The 25333-nt window shown below is 35.9% G+C and overlaps 1 protein-coding gene across 8 annotated transcripts in view; it reads right to left on the bottom strand.

Moving 5' to 3' along the window:
- DEPDC5 (DEP domain containing 5, GATOR1 subcomplex subunit) overlaps window positions 1-25333 on the bottom strand; it is a 44546-nt gene that overhangs the window by 16389 nt on the left and 2824 nt on the right. For 6 of the 8 annotated variants that reach the window (XR_011921417.1, XM_072415547.1, XM_072415551.1 and 3 more), the window contains exons 3-23: window positions 23078-23165; window positions 21192-21238; window positions 21010-21095; window positions 17149-17232; window positions 16980-17029; window positions 16280-16349; window positions 16115-16193; window positions 15300-15361; window positions 14100-14169; window positions 13906-13984; window positions 13647-13750; window positions 13087-13161; window positions 12845-12979; window positions 11557-11618; window positions 11175-11248; window positions 11035-11104; window positions 10831-10867; window positions 10527-10647; window positions 9068-9282; window positions 3613-3816; window positions 2149-2284 (exon numbers count right to left, since the gene is read on the bottom strand). Coding sequence is in view for 6 of the 8 variants with exons in the window: in XM_072415547.1 (XP_072271648.1) it covers window positions 2149-2284; window positions 3613-3816; window positions 9068-9282; window positions 10527-10647; window positions 10831-10867; window positions 11035-11104; window positions 11175-11248; window positions 11557-11618; window positions 12845-12979; window positions 13087-13161; window positions 13647-13750; window positions 13906-13984; window positions 14100-14169; window positions 15300-15361; window positions 16115-16193; window positions 16280-16349; window positions 16980-17029; window positions 17149-17232; window positions 21010-21095; window positions 21192-21238; window positions 23078-23165 (1948 nt within the window). In the remaining 2 variants the exon portion in view is untranslated. Of the gene's footprint in view, window positions 1-2148; window positions 2285-3272; window positions 3410-3612; window positions 3817-9067; window positions 9283-10526; window positions 10648-10830; window positions 10868-11034; window positions 11105-11174; window positions 11249-11556; window positions 11619-12844; window positions 12980-13086; window positions 13162-13646; window positions 13751-13905; window positions 13985-14099; window positions 14170-15299; window positions 15362-16114; window positions 16194-16279; window positions 16350-16979; window positions 17030-17148; window positions 17233-21009; window positions 21096-21191; window positions 21239-23077; window positions 23166-25333 lie in introns of those variants that run through there. The other 2 variants (XR_011921418.1, XM_072415548.1) reach the window with 2 other exon arrangements.

The raw sequence follows: 25333 nt of genomic DNA, 5'->3' as shown, positions 1-25333 counted from the left end.
TATGTTTGTAGCTCTAGTTTTTAGGTTCATTTACAGAAAATCAAGCAGTCGTTTATGTGTTACGTCCTAGACACATTTTGTTTGACACATTCAGAAGGATGCATTTTGTAGAATATGTATTAGGAAACTAAAAAAAATTCTGTAAAGGTTTTTGAGAAAATGGGGTCTATTTATCAATATTTTTGCAAAAGATTTACTTAACTTTTACTAAATTATTGTACTTATAATTATATGAATAACAAGATTTTATGTGCTGCTATGATTTCCCTTTTGTGACATAAACCCTGTTGTTCAAGGTCAGATGCTCTCTGGGTACAATATACAATAATGATGTAAAAAGGAAACTGTAGAAAGTCTATTGTACCGGATTAAAATAATCAGAGAGCCCTAACTGGCTGACAAACGCTGAGATAAAAAGTTTAATCAGGAGAATCAACATTACCCAGAAAAACCTGTACATATATATATATATATATATATATATATATATATACTGCTCCAGGTCTCTCAGGATTGAAAGAATCGTCTGAGATTTTTTTCTCTGCTTTTTTGTGTTCCAGTGCCAACAAAATAAACAAACATGACAATACCAAAACATTTGCTTTAAAGTGTGACCTTCACCAATGTCATTAAGCCTGATTTCTTAACCACCTGAGCGTTACACTGAGGTCTAGATTTCTGTACCAAAAGTGATCCACTGTTTTTCATGAAATTTTTTTTTTTTAAATTGTAGACCTGTAACTTACAGAAATATGTCCGAACAGGGGTTCTAGTAGATAATATGAATATAAAAATGGTTTTACTTTTATTTTATTTTTTTTTATTTTTTGTATTGGATTGGATACGCAAGTTTGTATCCAATCAAATACAAAATATAAATTTGAATTTCCAAGTTATTTACTTTTATTTTATTTTTTTTTTTTTTTTTGTATTGGATTGGATACGGGAGTTTGTATTCAATCCAGTGCAAAATATGAATTTGAATTTCCAAGTTATTTACTTTTCTTTTCTTTTCTTTTTTTGTATTGGATTGGATACGGGAGTTTGTATTCAATCCAATACAAAATGAGCGTTTGAATTTACCAGGTATGTACTTTGTATTAATTTTATATTATTTTGTATTGGATTGGATACGCAAGTTTGTATCCAATCAAATACAAAATATAAATTTGAATTTCCAAGTTATTTACTTTTCTTTTCTTTTCTTTTTTTGTATTGGATTGGATACGGGAGTTTGTATTCAATCCAATACAAAATGACAGTTTGAATTTACCAGTTATATACTTTGTAATTATTTGAATTATTTTGTATTGGATACAGGAGTTTGTATTGAATCCAATACAAAATAAATGAATGAGTTTCAATTTGAATTTCCCGCACACGCGCCGACGTCATCACGCACGCAGGGAGGAGCCGTCCGTTTTTTTTTTTTCTCCGCCGGACGGCTTCTCGTTTCAGAGATCATCTGGCGCTGGAAGAAGAAGGACGTGGACGATCAGTGGGACCAGGTAAGAAGCCGGCCGGCATCTTGTGATCTGCTGGCTGGCCGGCGGAACACAAGATCCCGGCCGGCTTCTTACCGGTCCCGCTGGCACCCGACGAAGGCACCCGACGAAGGCACCCGACGCTGGAGAGGGGAATCGACAGACGACGATCGACGGAGGACGACGCTGGAACACAAACACGACGCTGGATGAGCACAGGGGGACCAGGTAAATAAGGATGGGACAAATCTCGGGGTTAACCATCCTTGCAATTTTTTTTTGCCCAAACGAAGGTCGGGCTTAACGGCAAGGAGGTTAAAGCCCTCCAGAGCTGGAGAGGATACACTTTTATCTGAGTGATCCAGCAAACCTTGAATGGGTTTCCTAAAAGTCATTTGCTATTTGTTAGCAAGTGTTTTCAATCCTGGACCAGACGCATTCCAGGTTTGCTGGTTCACCCAGGTTCACTGATGAAAGTTTATATTTTCCAGTCTTGGAGAGCTTTGGAAAACCAGGTCCGCTGCAAGAGACAAAAGGTAACCACCAATTACAAATAATGTAAAAAATAAGTAATTTGGCATTATGCAGTCTTTACTCAGTTGCACTACTATTGCTAAGGAAAAAAAAAAAAAAAAACAGTTACATATTGTCTAAAGCCACTTACCTGCCAGTGGCTTCCTGGTAAGCAAGTTCAAGAAGCTCTGCTGAGGAGTGCACTAATTCTCGCTGGCCATTCCCCTGGAGATCTGCAATATTTTGCCGGGTTTGATGATGTATTTGTATAGCTTCTCCAGAAGGACCTAAAGAGCATGATAAAAAAGTGCAAAACACAGGTGAGTTTAAATGCGTTAGATAATAAGCAGATATATAATACTTCTCTATTTCTTATTTTTTACACAAATAACCTCAGTTGCGTCTGGTGCACTCCTCTCTACTTGGAAATATTATTGACAAAGTTATTTTCAGCATGAATACAGTTAATATTGGCCAGAAAAGAAATATGCACAGTAAAAGTTGTGCTACACTGTTGTCTGGTAGAGAAGTGTGCCTTTACATTGGTGGTCAGTAAAGAATATTATATTTTTAAACTGGTGGCCAGCGGGAGGCAGAATACCCTTTACATTGGCAGACAAACTTACAAATCTAGTGGCACTTTAAATAATCATTTATAAGAATACATCATTACATGGGCAGTCAAATAAAAACAAAAATTATTGGTGTTAGTGGGTACCTACCTGACATACAAGAGGGTCAACTGGTTCCATGCCACAGGCTTTGTCAAATACCATCATCCTGCAAATTATGCAGCACCCTCAGGTTAAAAATCATACTTCTACTACTTTGAACTAGAAGTAACCTCTGTAGGAACTCCAGTGTTCCACAGAATGATGGTTGAGAAAGGCTTGACTACATGGCTGATTTTACTGAATACCCTGTATAATGACTTAACGAGTGAATTTAATCGATTTATATGTTAGAGAGATAGAAAGGCCACCAAATGGAAATGAGGTTTACCTTTATTGAAATATAATTGAATACAAGCTTAAAATGGAACTGAATCTAAAAGAAGCTATAAAAGGAAACCGATTCTTTGAGATTACCAGGGGGTTTTATGCTCTGTTCATGAGAATGAACGCCACATCTAAATTTTCATTCTTTGGATTGTAGTACAGAAGTAATAGAATTATAAAAGTAAATGTTCTAATACTATAAACTACCATAGCCTCAAACATATCTAATCTGTAAATTCCAAGATATGACAATACAAGGAACTTTAGGTCTCTTCACCGTAGGCCACACAGCAGCAGTGTGGGGTAGTATGGCTATTGTTATTTCACTGGTTTGGCAGCAGGGCATCTCTATGGAGCACTGAGTAGGTAGAAAATTGTCCTTTGTGCTGAATGCAGGTGACAGTCAGAACTAGACTAAAAAGAAAGTGAGCCAATTAAATTTTTACAGCAGTGAAAGAAGAAAAAACAAATCCATTGTTATAGTTTATTGGTGGGAAACTTGTGAGCTCAGAAAACAGCCTGGACTTCATTGAAAGAGTGTTTGGGGTTCTATGTACTACTGGGGTGTCTGAGGTCTGTTGTATACCCAAACAATAAGAGAAACGTTTCAGACCTACCCACAGGGAATGTGTGCATCCACCTTCTACGATTTGATGTGAGCTTCATTGGCATTCGTGATGGTGCAAAAGGGTTAATAAGAGCCCTTTGGGGATGATATCCTCCAGGTCGGATGTGCAGCATTGATTCTGCACTACCCACATGAAATCTGCCAGGTGCACTAGAGTCTCGCTGTTGAGATTCCATCATCCTCTCCATAAAGTCTGCAATGAATACAAACATCAGCAACCAAAATAATAATAATGTTCTATAGTATTTTGTTAACTTCAGTCAAAACTGACCCTTTTTCTTTAATTATGGAACCCAGAGATACCTAATTGCATGCATGCATGCAATAATTTATATCTCATGAGAATATAGGGGTCTACATTTGGGAGAGAGGAAGGAAAATTCCTTCTATATATCACACCACATCGCTGTTAATTAATATAATCAAAACTAGTTTTTTCCTTGAGGTCCTTTTTAGGTAAGTACAAAATAATTACAACAGTTTTACTTTAAAATTTTCTGAACAATTTTATTTTCTCAATACAAATGATTAAAACCATACAAAACATTTGTGAATGTTATTTTACCTTTCTGGAGTACATTAATTGAACGCTTTTGCTTTATACCATTGGGCTTACCACAAGGGCTTACTCAGAAGGACATGTTGATAGATATCTCAATTTCTTTATATCTTATTTAAGATTCATGTTGTAGATTATCTTTTAACTCCATTAAGACAACAAAACATCAAATCAATTAAAATGTATTATCAGCTGTGCGACCCTTAAATTAATTACATATTTTGCAAATCTTCAAACCTGACTGTTAAATCTTCTTTAAAGAGTTCTTATGTGTTTATGAGTTCAGCGATATCAATCACTTTTAAGATGTTAGAGGTGACTCATTCTGGGTCCACGGAAGCAAATCTGCATCTTTGCAGCTTGTGGAACCCAGAATGAGACGTTTAAACCAAACTTATACATACTGTATGACTGAGACTAATGTGAATCCACCGGTCATCTTTGTACAGCACTGTGCTATATGTCAGAGCTATATTTGTATGTATGTATGTTTCACCATTACTCGGAAACGCATTGAGACATTTCAAACGCATTGAGAAACTTGCTAGACATATGACTGAGACTCATGTGAGTGCACCACTGATCTTTGTACAGCACTGTGATATATGTCAGAGCTATCTTTGTTTGTATGCATGTGTTATATATATAGATGTGTGTATGTGATCACTAGGAAACGCATGGAGACATTTCAACCAAACTTGCTAAGACATATGACCGAGACCCCTAGTGAGTGCACCGCTGATCTTTGTACAGTGCTGTGGTATATGTCAGAAATATATTTGCATCTATGTATGTATGTTTTGTGTATGTATTGCTCAGCACAGTGTGCCTTTTGCTTATATTTTTACATATTTTTTTGGACTATATTAGAACATTGCAATAAATAAATACCCGGGCAATGCCGGGTAATCAGCCAGTCTATATATATAAAATTGTACGGATGTACCGTATTTTTCGGACCATAAGACGCTCCGGACTATAAGACGCACCAGGTTTTCCGCACAAGGGAAAACAAGAAAAAAAAAAAATTGATTTGATTTCCCCTGAGATCCAGCGTGCGGCACTTGTGCCCGCCCACGAAGGCGGACAGGATAAGAGAGATAGAGCTACTACATCTAGAGCTTTAGAGACAGTACAACAGCGTGAGGCACGACTACAGGATAAGAGAGATAGAGCTACTAAATCTAGAGCTTCAGAGACAGTACAACAGCGTGGGACCCAAGTACAGAAAATCAGAGAAAGAGCTACTACATCTAGAGCTTCAGAGACAGTACAAAGCATTTTCTTAATATCATCAGAAAAAACAACTCATGTTTCCAAATGACATCATTCGGCGCCATCTCAGTTGTTCAACAGCCTGGATTTTCATCCACATTTACGGTGCAAGGGCAAATTTACCATAAAGCAGGATTGTTACTTCCGCTGACAGATCAACCACCAAAATTTCTACAACTATATTTTATTGAAAATGAACTAATATAAACTGACCAGAGGTGCACCTACATCTCAGGAACACAATTTTAGATTGTCCTAAAGTTACAAAGGATGTTTCATGAGCCTAATGTTAAAACATTTAAAACAGCACTGGAACATATGCCAATAATTTAGGTAATTTAATTGTACTTTAATTTATTGTATATTTCACTTTTAAAACTCGTAAAAAAAAAAACAACATTTCTTTGATATAACACTATAGCTCTTCCTGTATAATATAAGATTGCAATAAATAAATACCTGGCAATGCCAGGTTATCAGCTAGTAGGATATAAAGAAATTGAGATATCCATCATACCATGTCCTACTGAGGAAGCCCTTGTGGGGAAACGCATCAAGGACAGTTTAAATGGCATAAGCAAAAAGTGTTCAATTAATGTACTCCAGAAAATAAAAATTACATTCACAAATGTTTTGTATGGTTTTATTCATGTGTATTGAGAAAATAAAACTGAACAGAAATTTTTAAAGGAAAACTGTTGTAATATTTTGTACACACCTAAAACATTCCATCCTTAAAGGAAAAAAGTCCTTTTTATCTTATCTCTTAAGAATAAAATGTTCTCTTTAATTTAGGAAAGAAAGCAAAAAGAAAAAAATAATAAAGTGGATAATGTTCTATTATAACATAAACATATGATCACTTTGGGTCTGCACAGATCAAAGCTAGAACATTTTTATTTTCTAGAAAATTACATACAACAAGCAGAAATGTCATTTAGTGCTCCTAATGGATTTGTGTGCACCTATGGATTGCTGGATGAGTTATTTATTGCTGGAGGAGGTATTTATTACTATAATAATTAAAAAAATAATAAGAATTATTCACTTGGCCATATCTTAAATTATAATTTTTCTGTTACAGTGCTGGGACTTTACGTTCGGATTAGTGTTCTGCTCTAGGGCATCTGGGCCATTACTAAAGCAATAAAGAGCAAGAAAAGAGTGAGAAGCAAACAAAATGAGGTGCATTGGATAAACTTTTTCCTATGTGTAAAGTCAAAGCTACAAAGTTTATCATCTACGAACATCCAGGAAAATTAAAAAAAGAAAATGTATCTTTGAATAATGCAGCCTGCCACCACTTGGGTAATCCCAGAATGTTGAAATCTGAGGTATGGCAGTGAGTCACACTGATGTGTGGGTTGGGAGTGGGCATACATAGCTACATAACCATGGAAATACTACAAAAGTGCATCCCATAGTTAATACAAGAAGTAGCAGAAAATATGAAGGCTTAATCAGGTAAAGCAGGGGTGTCAAACTCTGGCCCACGGGCCAAATCTGGCCAGAAACGTCCTTTTTTTTGGCCCCCAAAAGAAATCTTATTATGAATTGCAGCTGGCCCGCCACTACTGCAATCTGTACTAATGGCGGGCCAGCTGTAATTTTTATTAAGCTACTGTTCTATAGACGCAAGTGATGACACTACGACAATTCCCAACATCACTCGCGTCTATAGACCAACAGCCTCTCTGCCTATGCGTGGTCCCGCATTTTTTAGATGCAAGTAATGCAGGCTTGTTCCAGATTGAATGTTAAGCAAAACCTCTTTGTTTCCATAAGAAAATGTCCCTCTGTGTATTTGAGTTTGACACCTGAGGTAAAGTTTATGTTCAAGACAACCTACCTCACTAACCACATATATTCACAGAAACCACTACACCCATTTTGCTATGACCAAAACATCAATTAATTCAAGCACATCTCTATGTCTGGTTGTTAATCAAATAAACAATATACATATACATACCAAGATAGTAACCTGGTTGCCTTCCCTCTTTGTCACATCTATCTTGTTTTCATATCCCACCTCTTTTCTGATTCTTCACAACCTATGACTACTGCATTCTCTCTCATTTTGCTCTATTACTAATCAACTCTGTCTCTGCCCCCTATCCTGCTCCAATGTTGATAGCTTCTGGTACTTTATCTCTATTAATATTATTACACAGTATTTATATAGAGCCAACATATTATGCAGCGCTGTTCAAAGTCCATAGTCATGTCACAAGCTGTCCCTCAAGGGTGCTCACAATCTAAAGTCCCTACCATAGCCATATGTCTTTAATACATTCTGAGGTCAATTTTGGGGGAGAAGCCAATTAACCTAAACTGCATGTTTTTGGAATGTGGGAGGAAACCCACATTCTAAAATGTAAATAGTGTCCAGTCCAAGATTCAAACCTGGGACCTAATGCTGCAAAGGCCTAAGGTGCTAACCTCTGAGCCACCATACTTCCCCATCATCTACTATTAACAAGACTCATACAGTCTCCTGTCCCATCCATGGTCACTGATTCCTGCTGCTTCCTCTTTCATATGCCATACCTTCATTATTGCTTCACACAGGAACCTTACTGTTCTGCCACCTGTTGTATTCAAGATGCATTTATTTAGGGCATTTATGCCACTTATCAGCAGTCTGTTTATATCCAAGTTTGCAATAAATAAATATATTTAGTAGAGAGAACATGATGTGTAAGAGTGGGGAAGTGATAGATTACTGTGGTGGATTCTGCAAAGGCCATTATTTTTTAACATTGTTAGCAACACCTTTACCTAGATGTAGTACCTCTTTCTCTTTACCTAACAAAGGGTCACATTCTCCCTGCTAAGAAATATTATATTTTAAATCATGCAACACGAATAAAACATTTAAGGAAATTCCTTTTGTAGCATAAGGGACAGAGCCTCTATCTGTGAGGTTCCAAAGTTAACGGTTTCCACAATACAATGTTCAAATGGAAGAACAAAAACATTATTTAATTAAATTTACAATCCTAACTGTGCATTGCAGGATTTAAATATTACATATTGTTTGGAAAGTAATACTAGCTGATCTCTACATCACAAATAAAGAACACAGCAGAATTTGCTAGGCTTAATTTATGTGGTGCTTTAGTCTCACAATGTTCATTTTCTTTAGGTTTTTTAGGAATTTTTACTGCTTGCAAACAATTAAAACTATTTGCAAAATCAGTCGTTAAAACAAAATGGGTTCTTTTTTTTTACAGGTATTTCCAGGCAGTAGTGGGCAATTTTGCTGCCCAACTTCCTCCATACGAATTTAAGAATTAAACCACTTATGAAAGCATTTGTACATAGTTTTTTTGCTGGGGCTTTTTGAAAAAAAAAAAACTGCTTTGTAAGGCCTGCAAATATGATTTTTTTTTTTTTTTACCCGAAACAGCTTCTGGGTGCCTAGACGTGGACAGTAAGAAGTGGAAAGTGACAAGGAGCAGTATTCACCATATTAAAAAAACCTAGTTTGAACCTAGCCCCCTTTGTATTTGTATATTTTTAGTTCAAAACTTTGTTACTGTGCTGTAAGCTAAAAGTCCTAAAGAGTAACCTATTTTACAAAAGCTACTGTGGCAGTTTTGTTTACCTCTGTTAGTGGTGTATCCCAAAGAGCTGCTGGCTTCATATTGATGGAGATGTGGTCGTGGGATGAGAAGGATGTTGGAGATTTTTCCCAGGGAACTCTCATCCGATGCCTGGCTCCGCCCCTCCTCAGCTGGAAAGGGGCGGCTCTGCTGGGAGGGGCTACATGACGCATCATAAGAGCAAGAACTTTTCCGCGTCTGTGTTTCTCGCACTGGCCTGTTTAACATAAAGGATATATAAAACCGCTTAAGGGGATATTCAATTGGTGCATTCATATAATAAATGTAACCACTGGAGCTAGCATCCATTAAAGACTATAGCACTACTTCAAGAGGCTGCACACCTAGGAAAAAAGCACAACAAATATGTAGATCATACCTTACGCTTCACTCCACATGTTATTTCCCTTGGTCATAATCCATAGATCATGTCTACTGTCCTAGATCATGTATACGTCTGCTTTAGATATTCTTGTCAGTGAATTCTAATGTTATAGAAGCCCCACTTGTATATACAGAGAGTGCTTGCTTGCACCCCTTATCATACTGAAAACCTAAAAAACTCTACTAAGACCAACACACCCTCAGTGTGTACTCTTCCTGACATACAGATAGGAACTAAAGAAAGAACTTTTAAACCTTGCAACCTCTGATAACATATCATTTCTTTCAAACACAGTTTTCACATTTTAAAGTCTAAAGCTTTTATTGAATAATAACTGCCTTCATGATTGTTGTTGAGGTACTACATTGTCATAGGGTGAAAATTGTATCTCAGTTGAGCTCCTGCATGGTCAATCTGTCAAACACACCTGGTGGAAAGCACAAGTGGCCATGCCAACATTCATTGTGCTGGCATGGTCAGCCTTTGTCACCATCAGAAGCTGGGTACTTTGTAATGATGTTCAGATGAAGCAAGGAGGAGATTGGCAGTAATGAGGATGAAAACCGTATTTAAGAAAAAAAAGCAAAAAACATAAAAATTGTTCTTGATACACTGTACTTTAGGAGACCACATGTAATCTAGGTATGGTTTAGAATCAATCTACTTTAAATCCTTTTAAAATAATGGAACAGGAATAATGTAAAATGTTAGTCACATAAAATTACTCTCAAGAAAAACATTTCAGTATAATGTGCATGCACTTAAAACACACTATAACTTAACTATAAAAATCAGAAGCAATCTATCACTATGGTGTCTGAGAGTCTTTGAGCTGCCACCACGAAAAAGGAACAGCACCATACAGGAACATGCAAGGCATAATGATTTATGTATGTAAAAACCCAAGTTTGGAAGAAAGCCATCGGACACCCTTAGACATTTCATTCTATTCAGCTTTCATAGTGACATCATCCAATGGAGAGCACGGTGAAAGGCAATGTACTTATTAAAGCAATAAAACATAATACACCACAGTAAAATATACCCAATATATTAAATATTGCTACTCTCTTTACCTGAAGGTGGTTGTGCGTTGAGCTCTGGATGGGCCTGGCAATCTGAACACTTGTGAGTCATAACCATCATAGTCTACTTGTATAGGTAGAGCATTCTCTGTTTCTTTAGGGCTTCCTACTGCTTTAAACAAAATTGAGTTAAACAATAGGATTTAGCACAAACCAGCTTTTACATTTCAGAAAGGAAATATCCCATCTCCTAAGTAACTGCTTATAAAAAGAGGGGACAAGAAGAACTTACTTAGTAGGGAAAAAAAAAAACACAAACCTAGTCACAGAGAAAAGAAAGAAAAATTAAACTTACAAGGTTCTCGTCCATTCCTGCTCTTCTCACTGTTCATCTAAAATATCAAGACACAAAATTAGTGGAGAGATACATAATTTATAAAACATACACAAGCCAACAAGAGAATATTAGCCTGAAAAATATCCCTTACCGACCTGATTTAAGATTAATAAAACACAAAACACACAACTACATTGATAGCCTTTAGTTCTTTTACTTTACCTTTCGTGCAGCCAGTTTGATGCGTGGGGTGAAGCTGCTATTCAGTGGTTGACTCTGTGATGTGTAAAAGCTAGAAGAAGATGAGCGGTGTTAGACTTTAGGCTGGAAGAATTTATCAGTGCTTAAAATTATGTTCTCACCTATGGTTGATCCAGTGTGGAATGTTGTAATCATCAACAGGACGTGTGTTTTCAGGGTTACTCTTATTGTGCAGCTGCAACAAAAAACAACAGGCGCATAAATATATCTCACACAGCCCAAAAGCATGGCACAAAGTACTATTCAAATGTCATCATCTTCTGGTATTCAGCACTCATTGTAAAGCAGCGGAGAGTAGGCCTGAAGTGTCAACAGCAGAAACTTTTTGCATAAGACATATCCTGAGTTATAGTCTGGGACCATGAGGGACCACATGATCGCATTAAAAACTTACTTTAAGTAAACACATATTAGGTTGGTTCATTTAAATATCAATTTATTTGGAGATGCTCTTTTGAGATGAATATAATGATATAATTTTACCTTAAATAATGGCACAGCATGAAGAGGCTGTTCTCCCATACACACCAGGTCCACACCAATTCCTGCAAACATTTAAGAGATGGAAATGAATGGGTTTGCCAAAAATCTAAGCGTCAAAGTCTAGTTTAATTTAAACTTTTACTTCTCAACATTAGAGTTAACTAACTTCCCTGCTTTTGGAAAGTTCATATCACCACATCACCCATTGTTATTTTTCCTAAGATATCCATAACCTGTAAGCAGTTATAGCCTTATTCCTCATTTATAGGACTTCTCGAATACATGCTGCAAGAGGAAGGAGAAACCTGGAAAATTACCATGCTTTGGAATTTTAACGCGAACCTGTGACAAATCTTTGGATATTCAAGTAGTCACATGTTACTAGCAAGCAGTTTATGAGCTTGCTAATAAGCCCACAACTTGCAGCTGCAGTTACAGTACAACATTTTGTCAGGTTTACAACAGATACAATAAGGAAATTTATGTTCTCCTCTTTGTAGCTTAGCTTGCTTGCTTTCCCTGTAGTGACTTGGCAGCCTTCTAATGTAAATTCAGAGCAGAAGCGATGAGAGGGAGGAGCAAGGACATTAGAGCTAGCTTATTGTGGATTTACACCAGCTTTTAGACCAGTCCATTTATTTTAATGAGCAGCCTACTGAACTGCAAGGAACCAAAAATTGAACTGCAACACTATTAGCAGTGCAGAATAAGTTTGTTGATGTGCACTGCACTGCAACACAAGTGCACTGGGAAAGTGCCTTGGGGTCCCTGAAGATGCAATGGTTCTCTCCCTTTAGAGAATTATATGAATACATCTTATCATATATTTCCTGACATGCCCTTTACATGTCCCTCCTGCACATCCCTCCCTGTCATACCCTATTCACTTATCTACTCTCCATAATTCTTTTGTGTACATAATACCCAAGTCATACCCTCTACACCTTCTTCCGGCACATACTGCCCACTGTCATAGACAATGCACTCTTCTCCTGTACATACCGCTTAATGCCATACCCTCTGCACATCTCTCCTGAACATACTGCCTGCATATATTGCCCCCTAAGCCAGGAAACACTTTACTTTTTATGTCCCATTTATAACTGTACCTTGCCAGGTAGCATAATAAAAATTCCTACAGATTTACTGACTCTAAGGTAATTGCATTTGATGAGCACGTTCTTATTTACATATAACCCGCTGTTACATAATTTACAAAAATCACACTTGCTCATAATCAAACCAAGATAAAGATCATCTTTGCTATCAGTTTTTAGTGCATTCTTACCATTATCAATCATACGCTGCTTAGTCAGAATCATAAGAGACCGATCAACCTGGAAAACTCCAACTCCTGGGGTGATCACAACAGACATCTGCCCAGTGCGGTCAAAGTTTCGATTTATATAGTGCTTGTCAAACACTGGTAAATAAAAAGTACATAGGACGATGTCATAACAAATATGTCCAATTACAACTCCCTTATTACAAACTCACACCTTCACCTTACTGCTAATCTTCTAATCATACCATTAAAGGAGAGATTAATAGCTTCTAGATAGTTCCCTTGGTCAGAGGTTGAGTTGTGTCCAGGTGGAAATGACTCTGAAAAAAAGAAAAAATGAGGATTATTATTAAAATGTTAAAAAACAGAAAATTATAATTGTTCTGAATGGTATTTTATCATTATTAAAGGGAAATATACCCATTTTGAGCATTGTTTAATCATCATCAAAGGACAACTACCGTCCAACGTGTAGTCTGTGCGTGGCAGATAGCTGATTGACAGCTACAGTACTTGCTACTGACATACATCACTACAGGTTTTCTGCAGTGGCCTAGTGGTCATTAGTCTAAGCTTGAAAGAACAGAAGGAGAGAAACAGGCATCCAACACTCCTATAAATTTCAGATGCTGAATATTCTTTTGAAAGGCTTAGCTCTCCATTATAGATCAAATACTGGTGGTGGGACTGGTAAACACTTTTTTCCAGTAAAAGGTTTTATCATGTTTTAAAAAATATACATTTTCTTTGTTAGGGATTATAGAGAATTAAAGGGTATGTCTACATGTCTATACAAACCACTTGCCTGCATTCTGAAGTCTCACAAGCACTGGATACTGGATAAACAGCTTCTTTATAGTTACCAAGAGTGATGTCCATTCTTCTCGCCTCTCATTCTGCACAACTACCCTAAGCCAAACAAAAAAAGTGAAACCGTAATGTTCACCATTGCTGAAAATATAAAATAAGAAGCAGACTGGCCAATTAAATATAACTTTATTTCAATTTGCCTATTTTTACTTCAAAAGGAATGTACAGAAAATAAAGAAGCTGAGTGTTTTTACTTATAGAAATCTTCATAGAATCGGCCTTTGTGATCCTGAATGATAGTGGCATTATTACGATGAGATTCAGGAAATTCATCTAAATAAAGAACAAAATAGTCTTACAGGATGGAGCGTCTGCAGTTTAAGAAACAACTTTAAATGGGGTTAAGGCTAATTGAGTGCATTCAGCATAAAATACAGCATACCATTACCTGTAGATTTGGCATCATAAAATGTTCTAGAGAAAAGTACAACGGTAACTTCATGACTGCAGTTCTTCTCCTTTATAAAGAGAACATAACACAAAATGTAGTTCTTTCCATTATAAACATAATTAGCAAGTGAAGTTTAGGTAAATACTAAAACAGGTTTTAAATTTAGCTTTTAGGTTAAGATCACAACACACAATCACTGGAAATAGTTGTTTCTCCATACAAGATAGAACATATCACAAAACAAAAACTTGTGGGCATACTTTTAAACCAGTAAAAGTACCATTTACTGAATTTTTTTTTATTGTGGATTAATTCATGTCCAACTCGTCCCATGAATATACATAATTGTTGTATTCCACTTCTACTCCTCTTTAAATTTACCCCTTATATGCTCACTTACCAAACCTGTCATAAATGATTATTTACCACCATGTGCTAACATACGGCAAAAAGCACAAACCTGCATCTGGATATCTGACAAAAGGGTGCATCAATCAGTAAAGCATGGCTTCTTTGGGGTGCATTGTTGAATAGTGCATTGTAGTGCTCATATGTCAAAATGCTGTATGGACCCTGCAGCTTGGGTGTACTGTGCAGTACAAATTTTGCTGTCTGGGGTTAGAGTGTGTGTGTAAATGATACAGTGGGGTTAGATGAAAAAGAGAACAGTTACGCTGGTCAATTGAAGCTTGAACAACATAGAAAGTTTCTGCATGTTCAAAATGCACTTTACTAAAAGTTCCACCAGCAGTAAAATTCAGTAAAGAATTGGTGCCAATAATTAGAGTTGAGTTGATCTGTAGTTCCTCCAATTCCTGACTTCTTCCTTTTTTGTTTTAAAACTTTGATCCCCACACCCCCATGCTGCATATTCGCCACTTCATGTTCTTCTTCCCTTTGTATCCTACACCTTTCATTTACATATCAATTTAATATATCTCTCCATTTCCATCACTGTAATTTTAAGATTCAAATTCCAGACTCATGATTATATAAGAAATACCATAATTCTATCTACTAATAAGCTGAAAGGCTCTTACTAGAAAATAGCAAAGAAGTTCATCTTGATCACAAGCTACATTTAAGTGCCAGGCTGCAAACCAACCTGTCAATAATTGTTGTATTTTTATAAATGGGGTAAATACAAACCATAAGAATCTTGAAGAACAAAATTAATAGGTATTACAAGACTTTTACCTTCCATTTGTTAAATAAATCAGCTAGGAATCCATTCACAGCTTTTTCAAAGTAAAGGTCACCTGTAAATACATTCACATTGTACATGGCTGGTATTATTGGTCATATTATAAAGATCTGAAGAAAAAAAAAACTTCAACATACAGCAAAGGCTAAAAATGTTGGATACGGGAGATGCCAAGCTATACTGCAGAAAATAGGAACACTTGATTATGTTCCAATAGCTATGAACTTTATTAAAAACTGATCAATTTAAAGGATACAGGCTAGGCTCCGCTCTTTGGATAAAACTCCTGAAATAATAATGTACAGCCAATGGCTCACTCTAGATTCCTCTAAAAGCATAAAGAAGAAACTTATAAAGCTTATAAACGGTAATATTACATCCCTATTGTTGGTACTAAAGCATGCTACAGCCCTACCAATTAAACAGCACAACACAGTCTTTCCCCCAGTCCGTAACACAGCAATAGGGGGCGGGCATTTTGGTAAATAGGAAACTTGGTCCTAAATTACTAGAGTGGTGCATGGCAGTTTATTTGGCAAAACAATAAATGGAGAAAAGGTAAAAGGATATTGTATTCTGATTTTTTTTATTGTAAGTGTTTGTGCAAAATCCTGTCTTAGTTTAGTGACAACTGCTGCTATTAACAAGTTTGGGCAAGCATACAGCCACATTAACACTTTGCAATTTCATTTAGACCACAGGATCAATGGGGAAAGGACACAAGACAGCATGCCTAGCCTTAGGAACATGCAAAGCCAGTACCCAAAAATCATATTAGCAGTCTAGAAGATAAAAAAAAACACATTACCATAAATATCAAAGTCCCACATTTCACAGCTCATCTGTATGAATATATATACCATGGCAGAGGTAGATCGAAACACGACCTAATAAAAGAGGGAGGCACAGTAGTATTATAGTCAAAGAATCATCAAATGGTAAATAGGTAAATAGATATAAAATGTATACACACCCGCGTGTCCTCACTAATGTATCCACAGGTAACCTTTTCACTCTTTACCCATAATTCTCCAGCTTGTGCTCTGCCATTAAGAAAATATTACAAACTTGTAACAGTTGTAATGAATGTCATCATTTTCAGAGAACCCAGTATTTTAGACATTTGACTTGTCTGATCATGTTTAGACCTAGGGTTTTTTATGCTGTTTAACTTGTTACTCATTTCTGTATCATATACACACATAGCAAGTCAGAATTTAAAATGGACCTGCACCCCTTGAATAACATCTAATAACTCATTTGTTGTTAGGGTTAACAGAGGCTCCTAAAACATATCAGTGTGCATAAAAATAAAAAAATAGTGAGCTACTAATCTGCTGGTGGGGTATTCTCACAAATAATTGGCATAAAGTTTTCGTAGTTGTGTCTTCCATGCATACCCCTGATTTGTCTAAATAACCACATGTAATAATAAAACTATTCTTGTAATCTTAGCCAAGCATATTTGGGCAACATATATTCATTTTGAAAGTTGGAACTACAATAACAATGTATTTGTATTGTCCTGTATAAATAAAAATTAGACTTTGGCTTTTGACCTCATCAGAGAGAAACACTGAGTACCACAGTTTGTGTTTCCTCGGTGGGATACAAGACAAATGAGGGTTATAAAGATAAGGAAAAAAACAGGTATATAGGAAAAGTCAGCCTACCTGATCCCTGCAAACTCCACTTTCTGAGTAATGTATGCACAAGAGCTCACCTGTGAATAGAAATTATATTCTAGGTTTAGTAATGACAAGTCACATATTTCTATCAAATGAGATTAAGTGTCAGGAAAAGTACACTTATTTTTGTAACAGAATTACCTTCACAACTTACCAAGCTTTTCTTCAGTCTCCACATGTCCCCTCGTCCTATGTACTGATCTTTGAAGGTCAGCTCCACAAGATCAAGTGTCACATCCTAGGTATGCAGAAACACAAAATACACATGGAAACAGTGCAGGATTTTACATTTTCTTATTGTAAGAGTTATCATCTGCAAAAATGACTTTCCTCATTTTTTTTTTAATTTTAGGAACAGAAGGATCAAACAGTTGTCTTCCCTCTTATTTACTCATGGGGATACCTCTATAATTATACAAAATATAGAATAACCAATGTTGGGATGCGCAACGTGTGTGGCATGAATTTAGCACTCATCAGCCATCCGTTTTGGAGATGATGAATTCAAACTGGCTGTTAGTGGAACTTGATGGGGGTTAACTCTGAAAGGTCTCTGGGAACAAAACTAACAGGATGATTACAGTGGGAGGTTGATACCAAGCAACCACAAAAGAGATAACATCTCAGTGAGCAGGAATATCCTGCCAAGTGTCCTCACTGGTATCTGATGACCTTCATGAATTATTCATGAAAATGAACCACAACTACCATTACAACAAGGTGAAACTGGCCCTACCAGTAGCCTGAACCCCACATTCCTACTACAGAAAAAACCTACATCCAAATGTTTCCCCCCATTTCCTTTAATCCATATATACAAATCTTTGTACAGATCACCAGGGAAGCAATTCTGAATAGTGATACAGAACTAGCAACATTTGATACTAATTTTTCCCCACTACACCAACAAGCCAACACCAACAAGCCCTAAAAAAATTTAAACAACAAAAAGATATTGTTATCAAACCTTCAGACAAGGGTGGCAACATCGTTGTCCTGAAAGTGGATCAATATCTGAACATCTGTTACCAAAACATAAACAACAAGCAATGATATATGCTAATTTCGAAGAACAACATCCTTGTTTGACCACAAATACAATGAAATTATCTGGCAGGCCTTTTCAGCCAACATCATCGACAATAAGACTAAAGAATACCTGACCAATAAACACCCCATTTTACCAACTTTTTACATATTACCTAAGGTACATAAGAATTTGTTACATCCAACTGGAAGTCCGATAGTCTCGGGCATTGGCTCTATAGCAACCAATGCAAGTGAGCTCATTGATTCATATTTACGACCGTTAGTCACCAAGCTTCCATCCTATCGCCAGGATATTATTGATGTTGAAGCTTTGTACAGTAGGATACCGCACTCATTAGGTATCAAAAACTATTGCCAAATGCCTTCAAGATGCTTATCCAACAGCTCCTAAACACAATACATTTATCATTTAATTACTTTCATATATTCTCATAAGGAACACCTTCACATTTGATAGTAATGTTGAGCTGCAGACCCAGGGCGTGGCAATGGGAACACGATGCGCGGTCGTACGCCAATTTATTTCTAGGTGAGAGGGAGAATATCTCCTTCTCCAGCTCAGAAACCCACATTTACAAAAAACACATTTCCATCTGGAAATGTTTAATAGACGATGTCCTGCTTTTTTGGACAAGCCCAATCAACATACTACAGCTATTTTTTCAATGTAATTCAACGTAACCAATTTACCCTAAATTTACTATGGAATTTAGCAACATCCAGTTACCATTTTTAGACTTATATATCAGGGTCAAAGAAAACCACACAGTTCTTCACGCGAACAGTGTGCCTCCCAAAACACTCCTTTGTAGTATACCATTTAGTCAATTTCTAGAGGCTAAAGAGGAACTGCACTACCAATACAGATTTCAAAAAAGAGGCAAAATTATTACAAGAAAGGCTCCTTCAGCGAGGATATTCTAAGGATCTTCTTTGAAAATCGTACCAGAGAGCCCTAAATTATCATAGGAAAGATCTTCTTTTCAAACCACACACTACCAAGCACGAATCCCCCTCCACAACACAGATCATTACCAAATAAAACACAAATCACAACTTTGTATACAGGACTTTGACAAAACAATGGCATATCTTGAAAACTGCTTGTAAAATTAATACATTTATTGAAGACAAGCCTTCAATCACATACAGAAAATCACAATCTTTGAAAGATTAACTTGTATCCAGTCATTTCCAAAATTAACCCCAAACCAGCCTCCAGCAAAAAATTCCAGGGACTCATTCCAGGGAATCACTCTACCAAATGGCAAGATTCATAAACTCTGGCACCACATTGATGGCACCACGGCAGGAGTTATTTATTTATTCACTTATGAATGTGGAAGTTTTTATATTTGTAAGACAAACGACCACTGAGGAAAAGGATATATATTTGTATGACTACTTTGTTTATTAGATTACACAATTTACCATGACCAATAAGGTATATATGTGAAATATCAAGTAGATAATCCTTTTATATTCCTGAGTACTTTAATTAATCTAATGAATTCGTCTACCTGTAAAACATCAATCAAATATTATGTCTGTAATAGGCTAATAAAGACTCTTAATAATATTTCTAGCATTACTTTAATATGTTGCATTTGTGATTATATGTAATTTATGATGATTCACTTACTATGTAAAATCATGTTTACTATGTACCATTATGTTTATGATGTTTATTCACTTTACCGCTTACGCCCTCAAATATTAGTTTTTGGTACCCATTTGGCAAAATCATGTTTACTATGTACCAATATGTTTATGATGTTTATTCACTTTACCACTTACTCAAATATTAGTTCTTGGTACCCATACATAAAAGTTCATGTTACTCATATATATCATGAGGACATAGCAGGTACTCTTTACTTGCATTTACATACAGAACCAATCTGTCATTAACATTAAACAATACTTACACATACTAGCATCCAACCTATAACTCATTTCACACACACACTTTGATTCCCCCTGCCAGAACGGGGGCCCACCAGCATCCTACCCCCACCAGCATCCCTTCACTCGCTTTGAATTACTATACCTACATACCTAGGACTTTATTTGGATACCTATAATACAAAGGTGACCACTTATATTTGGTTTCAACTGCATGAATGTAAGTAGCCGTCTCTGGCACAAAAAATTCTTTCCCCTTTTCTAAAGTTTCTCATGTTACCCCTTTGTATATTATCCAATAGTATCACTAGTATACTGGATCTGGAGGAATATTTCATTATCTTCAAAAAGAAGTCATGCACACTAATATTATAATTACTGTCATCATATATTGAATACCTCAAAATTGGTCTAACATATACACAAAAACACCCAATCTTGATAGGTACATTATATTCTACACTCATTAAACTTAATACACAAGCATCATATTTATTTTATTCCATAATCAACTTACATATTGTTATAGTTGATAAAACCATACAAAATGATTGTATACTATACTATTGTTTTTTCTTCTTGAACTTATGTGCAGACCGTAGTCATTAAGCCTATACTCTCCTGAGGAAGCCTAGCGAGGCGAAATGCGTTGGGGTTGCATGAAGACTCATACGGTTAAACTGTCTGTACTAAAGCTAGAACTACTTTGTCTAGCAGATATACTCCAGTCTGGTGAATATTTAACTAGACTGGATATATGTAACATGATCTCTGTACCATAATTATGTATGAAACTAGGTTTGTACAAATACATATTACATTTATTTTACATATAACCCTGGAGCATAAACCTCTTTCTTTTGTTTGTTATTCTATATTTATGATTTTTTTTTTTTTTTTACTATTAACCACCTCATGGCTGATCTCCATCCCCACTGTCCTTACTGAGGTACACTAGTTGATAGTACATGATAGTATCCACATGCTTCAGAAATTTCTGCATATTCATATGCATATTCAAAAGTAAGAGGATTTCAGATAAAGAATGAATGAACCTTACCTTTGGATCAACTACATTAACAAAAACATCCTGGTATGGCCTAAGGCGGAAAACTTGAGCCACTGTCTGATCAATACTGACAGTTTCTGCAGAGAAAGTCCACAATCAGTTGTTTGTTACACAAGCAAGAAAAAGATCATAACTGAAATATGCGGTGGTATAACAAATCAAAAATATATTACCTTTTTGTAAGTCTTCCTTTAGAGATTTTACTTGCAATAACAGGGGGCTGTATAAAGGCAAAATGTAAGCATAAGTAGCACATAAGTAGCAAAAAATAAATTGCAAGGCAAACAAAAAAATTAACAGTTTGATAACACCACAAGTTGATGTAATTGTAACAGTAAAAAGTAATAATACAATTATACTTTATTGGATTAATATGGCTTCAATTTAAAAATAAAATATGTACTGGCACACCTAATTACAAATTCATCTTTAATTAGTTTTCTAATTCCATAAACATGCACTGAGCCTGCTAGTCCACCTAATGCAGCTTTCTGTGATAGTGTGGCACCAACGATGCATGGCTCCTAAATTCAGAGTAGAGTCTGCAGTCTCATGGGATGTCAGAGGGCTTATTTTTCCCTTCTTCCCCTTCTCATTTCCATATTGTATGGTTTATGTTGTATTTGTACCCTTGTTTGGATTACTTGTGTTAAAATTTTATTTTTGAAAAATGTAATCAACATTTATTCAAACAAAGTGTGAAGTACATGTTATTTATATGTTTATAATTTAACTGGTGTAGTCAATATATACAATTTTCGTGTAATAAAACAGATTTTACAGAAGGTGTGAAGTACAGAAACCAACAGCAACTAAAATTTAGGATTATATTTTTGTACATGTTGTTCTTACATAAAAATACACTATTTTACAAAACAAGACTTTAAGAGCTTCTGTAATATTTGTAAATACTCTGAATACTTGCCCAAAACAACTGGTAAGAGATATTTGTACCTTACTAGTACTTGTTAATAAGGCTGAATGGCTGAGAAATGAAAAACCTCAGCCAATCACAAAGCACTAGGGTTGAATAGAGAGCCTTGTCCTCATTTAGCCCCTAGAGCCCAGGGATCCCTCACTGTCAGGAGGAGTCCCATGGCTGTGCTCATGTCGTGATTGCAGCCGTGGGAATCATCCTGTCATTGGGATAACCTGTATAAAAAAAAAAAAAAAAAAAAAGTTTAGTTACACAAACACACTCATTTATAAAAAATAATTTAAAATTAAAGCCTCGTCCAATTTTTTATACATATTTTAACCCTTTCAGTGAATCAGTAAGGGGTTTTATGTCCCTCTGTACTCATTCTCTGAAAGGGTTAAAAGTAAACCTTTTATAAAGGTAAAACATGTCATAGGCGTTTATAAAAGTTTTTTAGCATTTTAAAGTCAAGCTTTAAAACGCTTGTAAAAGTGCATAAAAACATAAATAAAGGTGTTAGGAACGTTTATATGTGTTTTTAAAACCGTCCATGTAGACCCAGCCTGAATGAGATAAGTAGAAAACAAGTTATTTTCCTTTATGGGTCACAAAAGACTAAATGAGTGCAGAACAAACATGCCTTAAATCCCCTAAATGTGCCCTATATTTCACTATGGTATCTCATGAAAAGACCTGGTAATGCTACAACTGGAATTCATTTATTTTTGCTTACCTTTGTTTCCAATACTTTGTTTAGTTATTGTTAATTGTCATACTTGTTGTTATTTGTTTGGAAAATTCAATAAAAATACAATTTAATAAAAGAAAAAAAATTTACCAAAGGAAACAAATCACTTCTTTACCATATCAAAAAGCTACTATAAAAGACACACTGTAATGCAAAAATAGCAGTGTTTTCTCACTAGAAACAGTAAGGCTAGGAATGATGTTTAATGCAAGTATGAATAAGGTTACCATAAGCCACCATTGAAGCATCTACCTTATTGTTTTCAAGCTTCAGTCACAATTAAGTTATAGCAGCCCAGAACAATTGAAAATGCTTTGGATAGGGGACAAAAAAAACACAAGATCAATGCCTTGGTTGCATACTTCTGCATCCACACCCAAGGTGCTCCTTACCTATATTCATCATTAGGATGAGCAATTTCTACAATGTCTCCAAGCTTAATGTGTGGGAAAACTTTGGGGTTTATCACAAGCTCATCCTCTGAAAAAAAGGAAAACAGCTGTATGTTAGTAAAACATAATATGTGAACAGGTGTTTATTGCAGTTACATTTTTAATACATGAACACATCTGAGCATGTTTGATTTCCTCCCTTGAGGCTTATTCACATAGATGTGGTTGGGAAAGTACTTTCCTAGTGTTGTTTGTGTTTTCATTGGAATAAATGACAGAGGCAGGAAGGTTTATTTGTAGGTGTTACAGTTGCTTTGCAGTTTTCAATCAGTGCTGAGATGTTGCATTTTCAGTCTCATGGTCAGTCGCTGGGACAGCTGCTTTCATAGGCTTGAGTGAAAACACTTTCCAAACACCTGCTAAGCAGCTTTGAGGGATATGAAAGGCATTTTGGAAACGTTTGTGAGGAACAAGTACAAACAAATTTTGTGTTTCCATTTCCTATACCCCTGTTTCTTCTATGCAAGACAATGGGATTAGTGCTCCCGCTATAGCTATTTTCAAGTGTTCAACAGCCTAGAAAGCATCTGCAGCTACCCCAGATACCCAGCAATTAAAATTGTGTTTCTGGTAAGCAGTGCCACATCACAGCTCAACAGTTTATCCAAACAAGCTGTTATACTGCATGCACATTTAGCCAATTTTATTTTTGATTTGTTAGGAACATATTATTCCACCATACTCCCTCTATTTTGGGATTGCATAACCCTATAAACAAAATATATATAGCCTTATTAATATGTGTGATGTGGAGCTCCGTGGCAATAAATACCTACATAGACTATTTTACATTATAATAAAGATATTTTAGTCAACCAAATATTGATAGTACAGAATAAAATATTTTGTACTTTGTTCCACCAACATATTAAAATTCAGAAACTAAAGGCAACTTCTCATATGTTTATTGATCACTGTAAGAAGCGATTCCACATACTACACAAATACAATTTCCCTCTAAACATTTACTTTATTTGGTCATTTTATATTAGCCATTAAACATTTACATAAAAAATAATTGGTAAACAATCAATTTTGTAACTTATTATTATTCAATGACTTTATTTTAACCACCTGAGCGTTACACTGAGGTCTAGATTTCTGTACCAAAAGTGTTCCACTGTTTTTCATCAAATTTTTTTTTTTTAAATTGTAGACCTGTAACTTACAGAAATATGTCCGAACAAGGGTCTAGTAGATATTATGAATCTAAAAAATGTTGTAAACACACAATCATGTAAAAATAAAAATTACTTTTAATAAAATTTAAAGGAAAAACACAAAAATCAGCTTACACATGACTACATAAACAAATCAAAAATTCTGAAAATACTGAAAAAGCAATAACTCTGTATAACTCTATATTGTAAAGTACTATATTATTCTAAAACACCTCCCTAGTGTGGCAATTTTTAAAACTTTGTGTATTTATTGGAGTTTGTTTTGAATTATTTTGTATTTGATTGGATACGGGAGTTTGTATCCAATCCAGGATACAGGAGTTTGTATTGAATCCAATACAAAATGAATGAATGAGTTTGAATTTGAATTTCCCGCACACGCGCCGACGTCATCGCGCACGCAGGGAGAAGCCGAGCATCTTTTTTTTCTCCGCCGGACGGCTTCTCGTTTCAGAAGGCACACGGCATCTTGTGTTCCGCCGGCTTCTTACCGGTCCCGCTGGTATAGGAGAAGACACCCGACGCTGGAGAGGGAGATCGACGGACGACGATCGACGGAGGACGACGCTGGAACACGAACACGACGCTGGATGAGCACAGCGGTACCAGGTAAGTGGGGATTTTAATGTAAGGAAAATCTCGGGGTTAACCAATTTAGCACTTTTTTTTAGCCCGTACCAAGGTCGGGCTTAACGGTCGGGAGGTTAATCCACAGCCTGACATTACCTGTTAACCTGATATCAGGGTTTACATAGGTAAGGTAGTTTAGTTTGTCTACAATTCCCATCCTTAAAGTCAGAGTCAAGGCAATTTATAAAATGGAATAATGTACCCCTAAGATAGTAAGGTGGAAATATTCTGAGGTTTACAGCATCTTTGGCAAATTACCAGCCCATTTGAAGGAATGCCAGGGGTACAATCTTTCTCAAGCAAAACAAGGACACACATTCATGAGATTTTTAAGGACATTTCAATTAACCCTAAAAACTTCAGCAATTTAAATATTATTTTTCCA

The sequence above is a fragment of the Pyxicephalus adspersus genome, chromosome 6 (genome assembly GCF_032062135.1).
Source record: "Pyxicephalus adspersus chromosome 6, UCB_Pads_2.0, whole genome shotgun sequence".
Taxonomy (NCBI): Eukaryota; Metazoa; Chordata; class Amphibia; order Anura; family Pyxicephalidae; genus Pyxicephalus; species Pyxicephalus adspersus.
The sequence above is the reverse complement of the archived record's forward strand: the minus strand, read 5'-3'. Positions and strand labels throughout refer to the sequence as shown.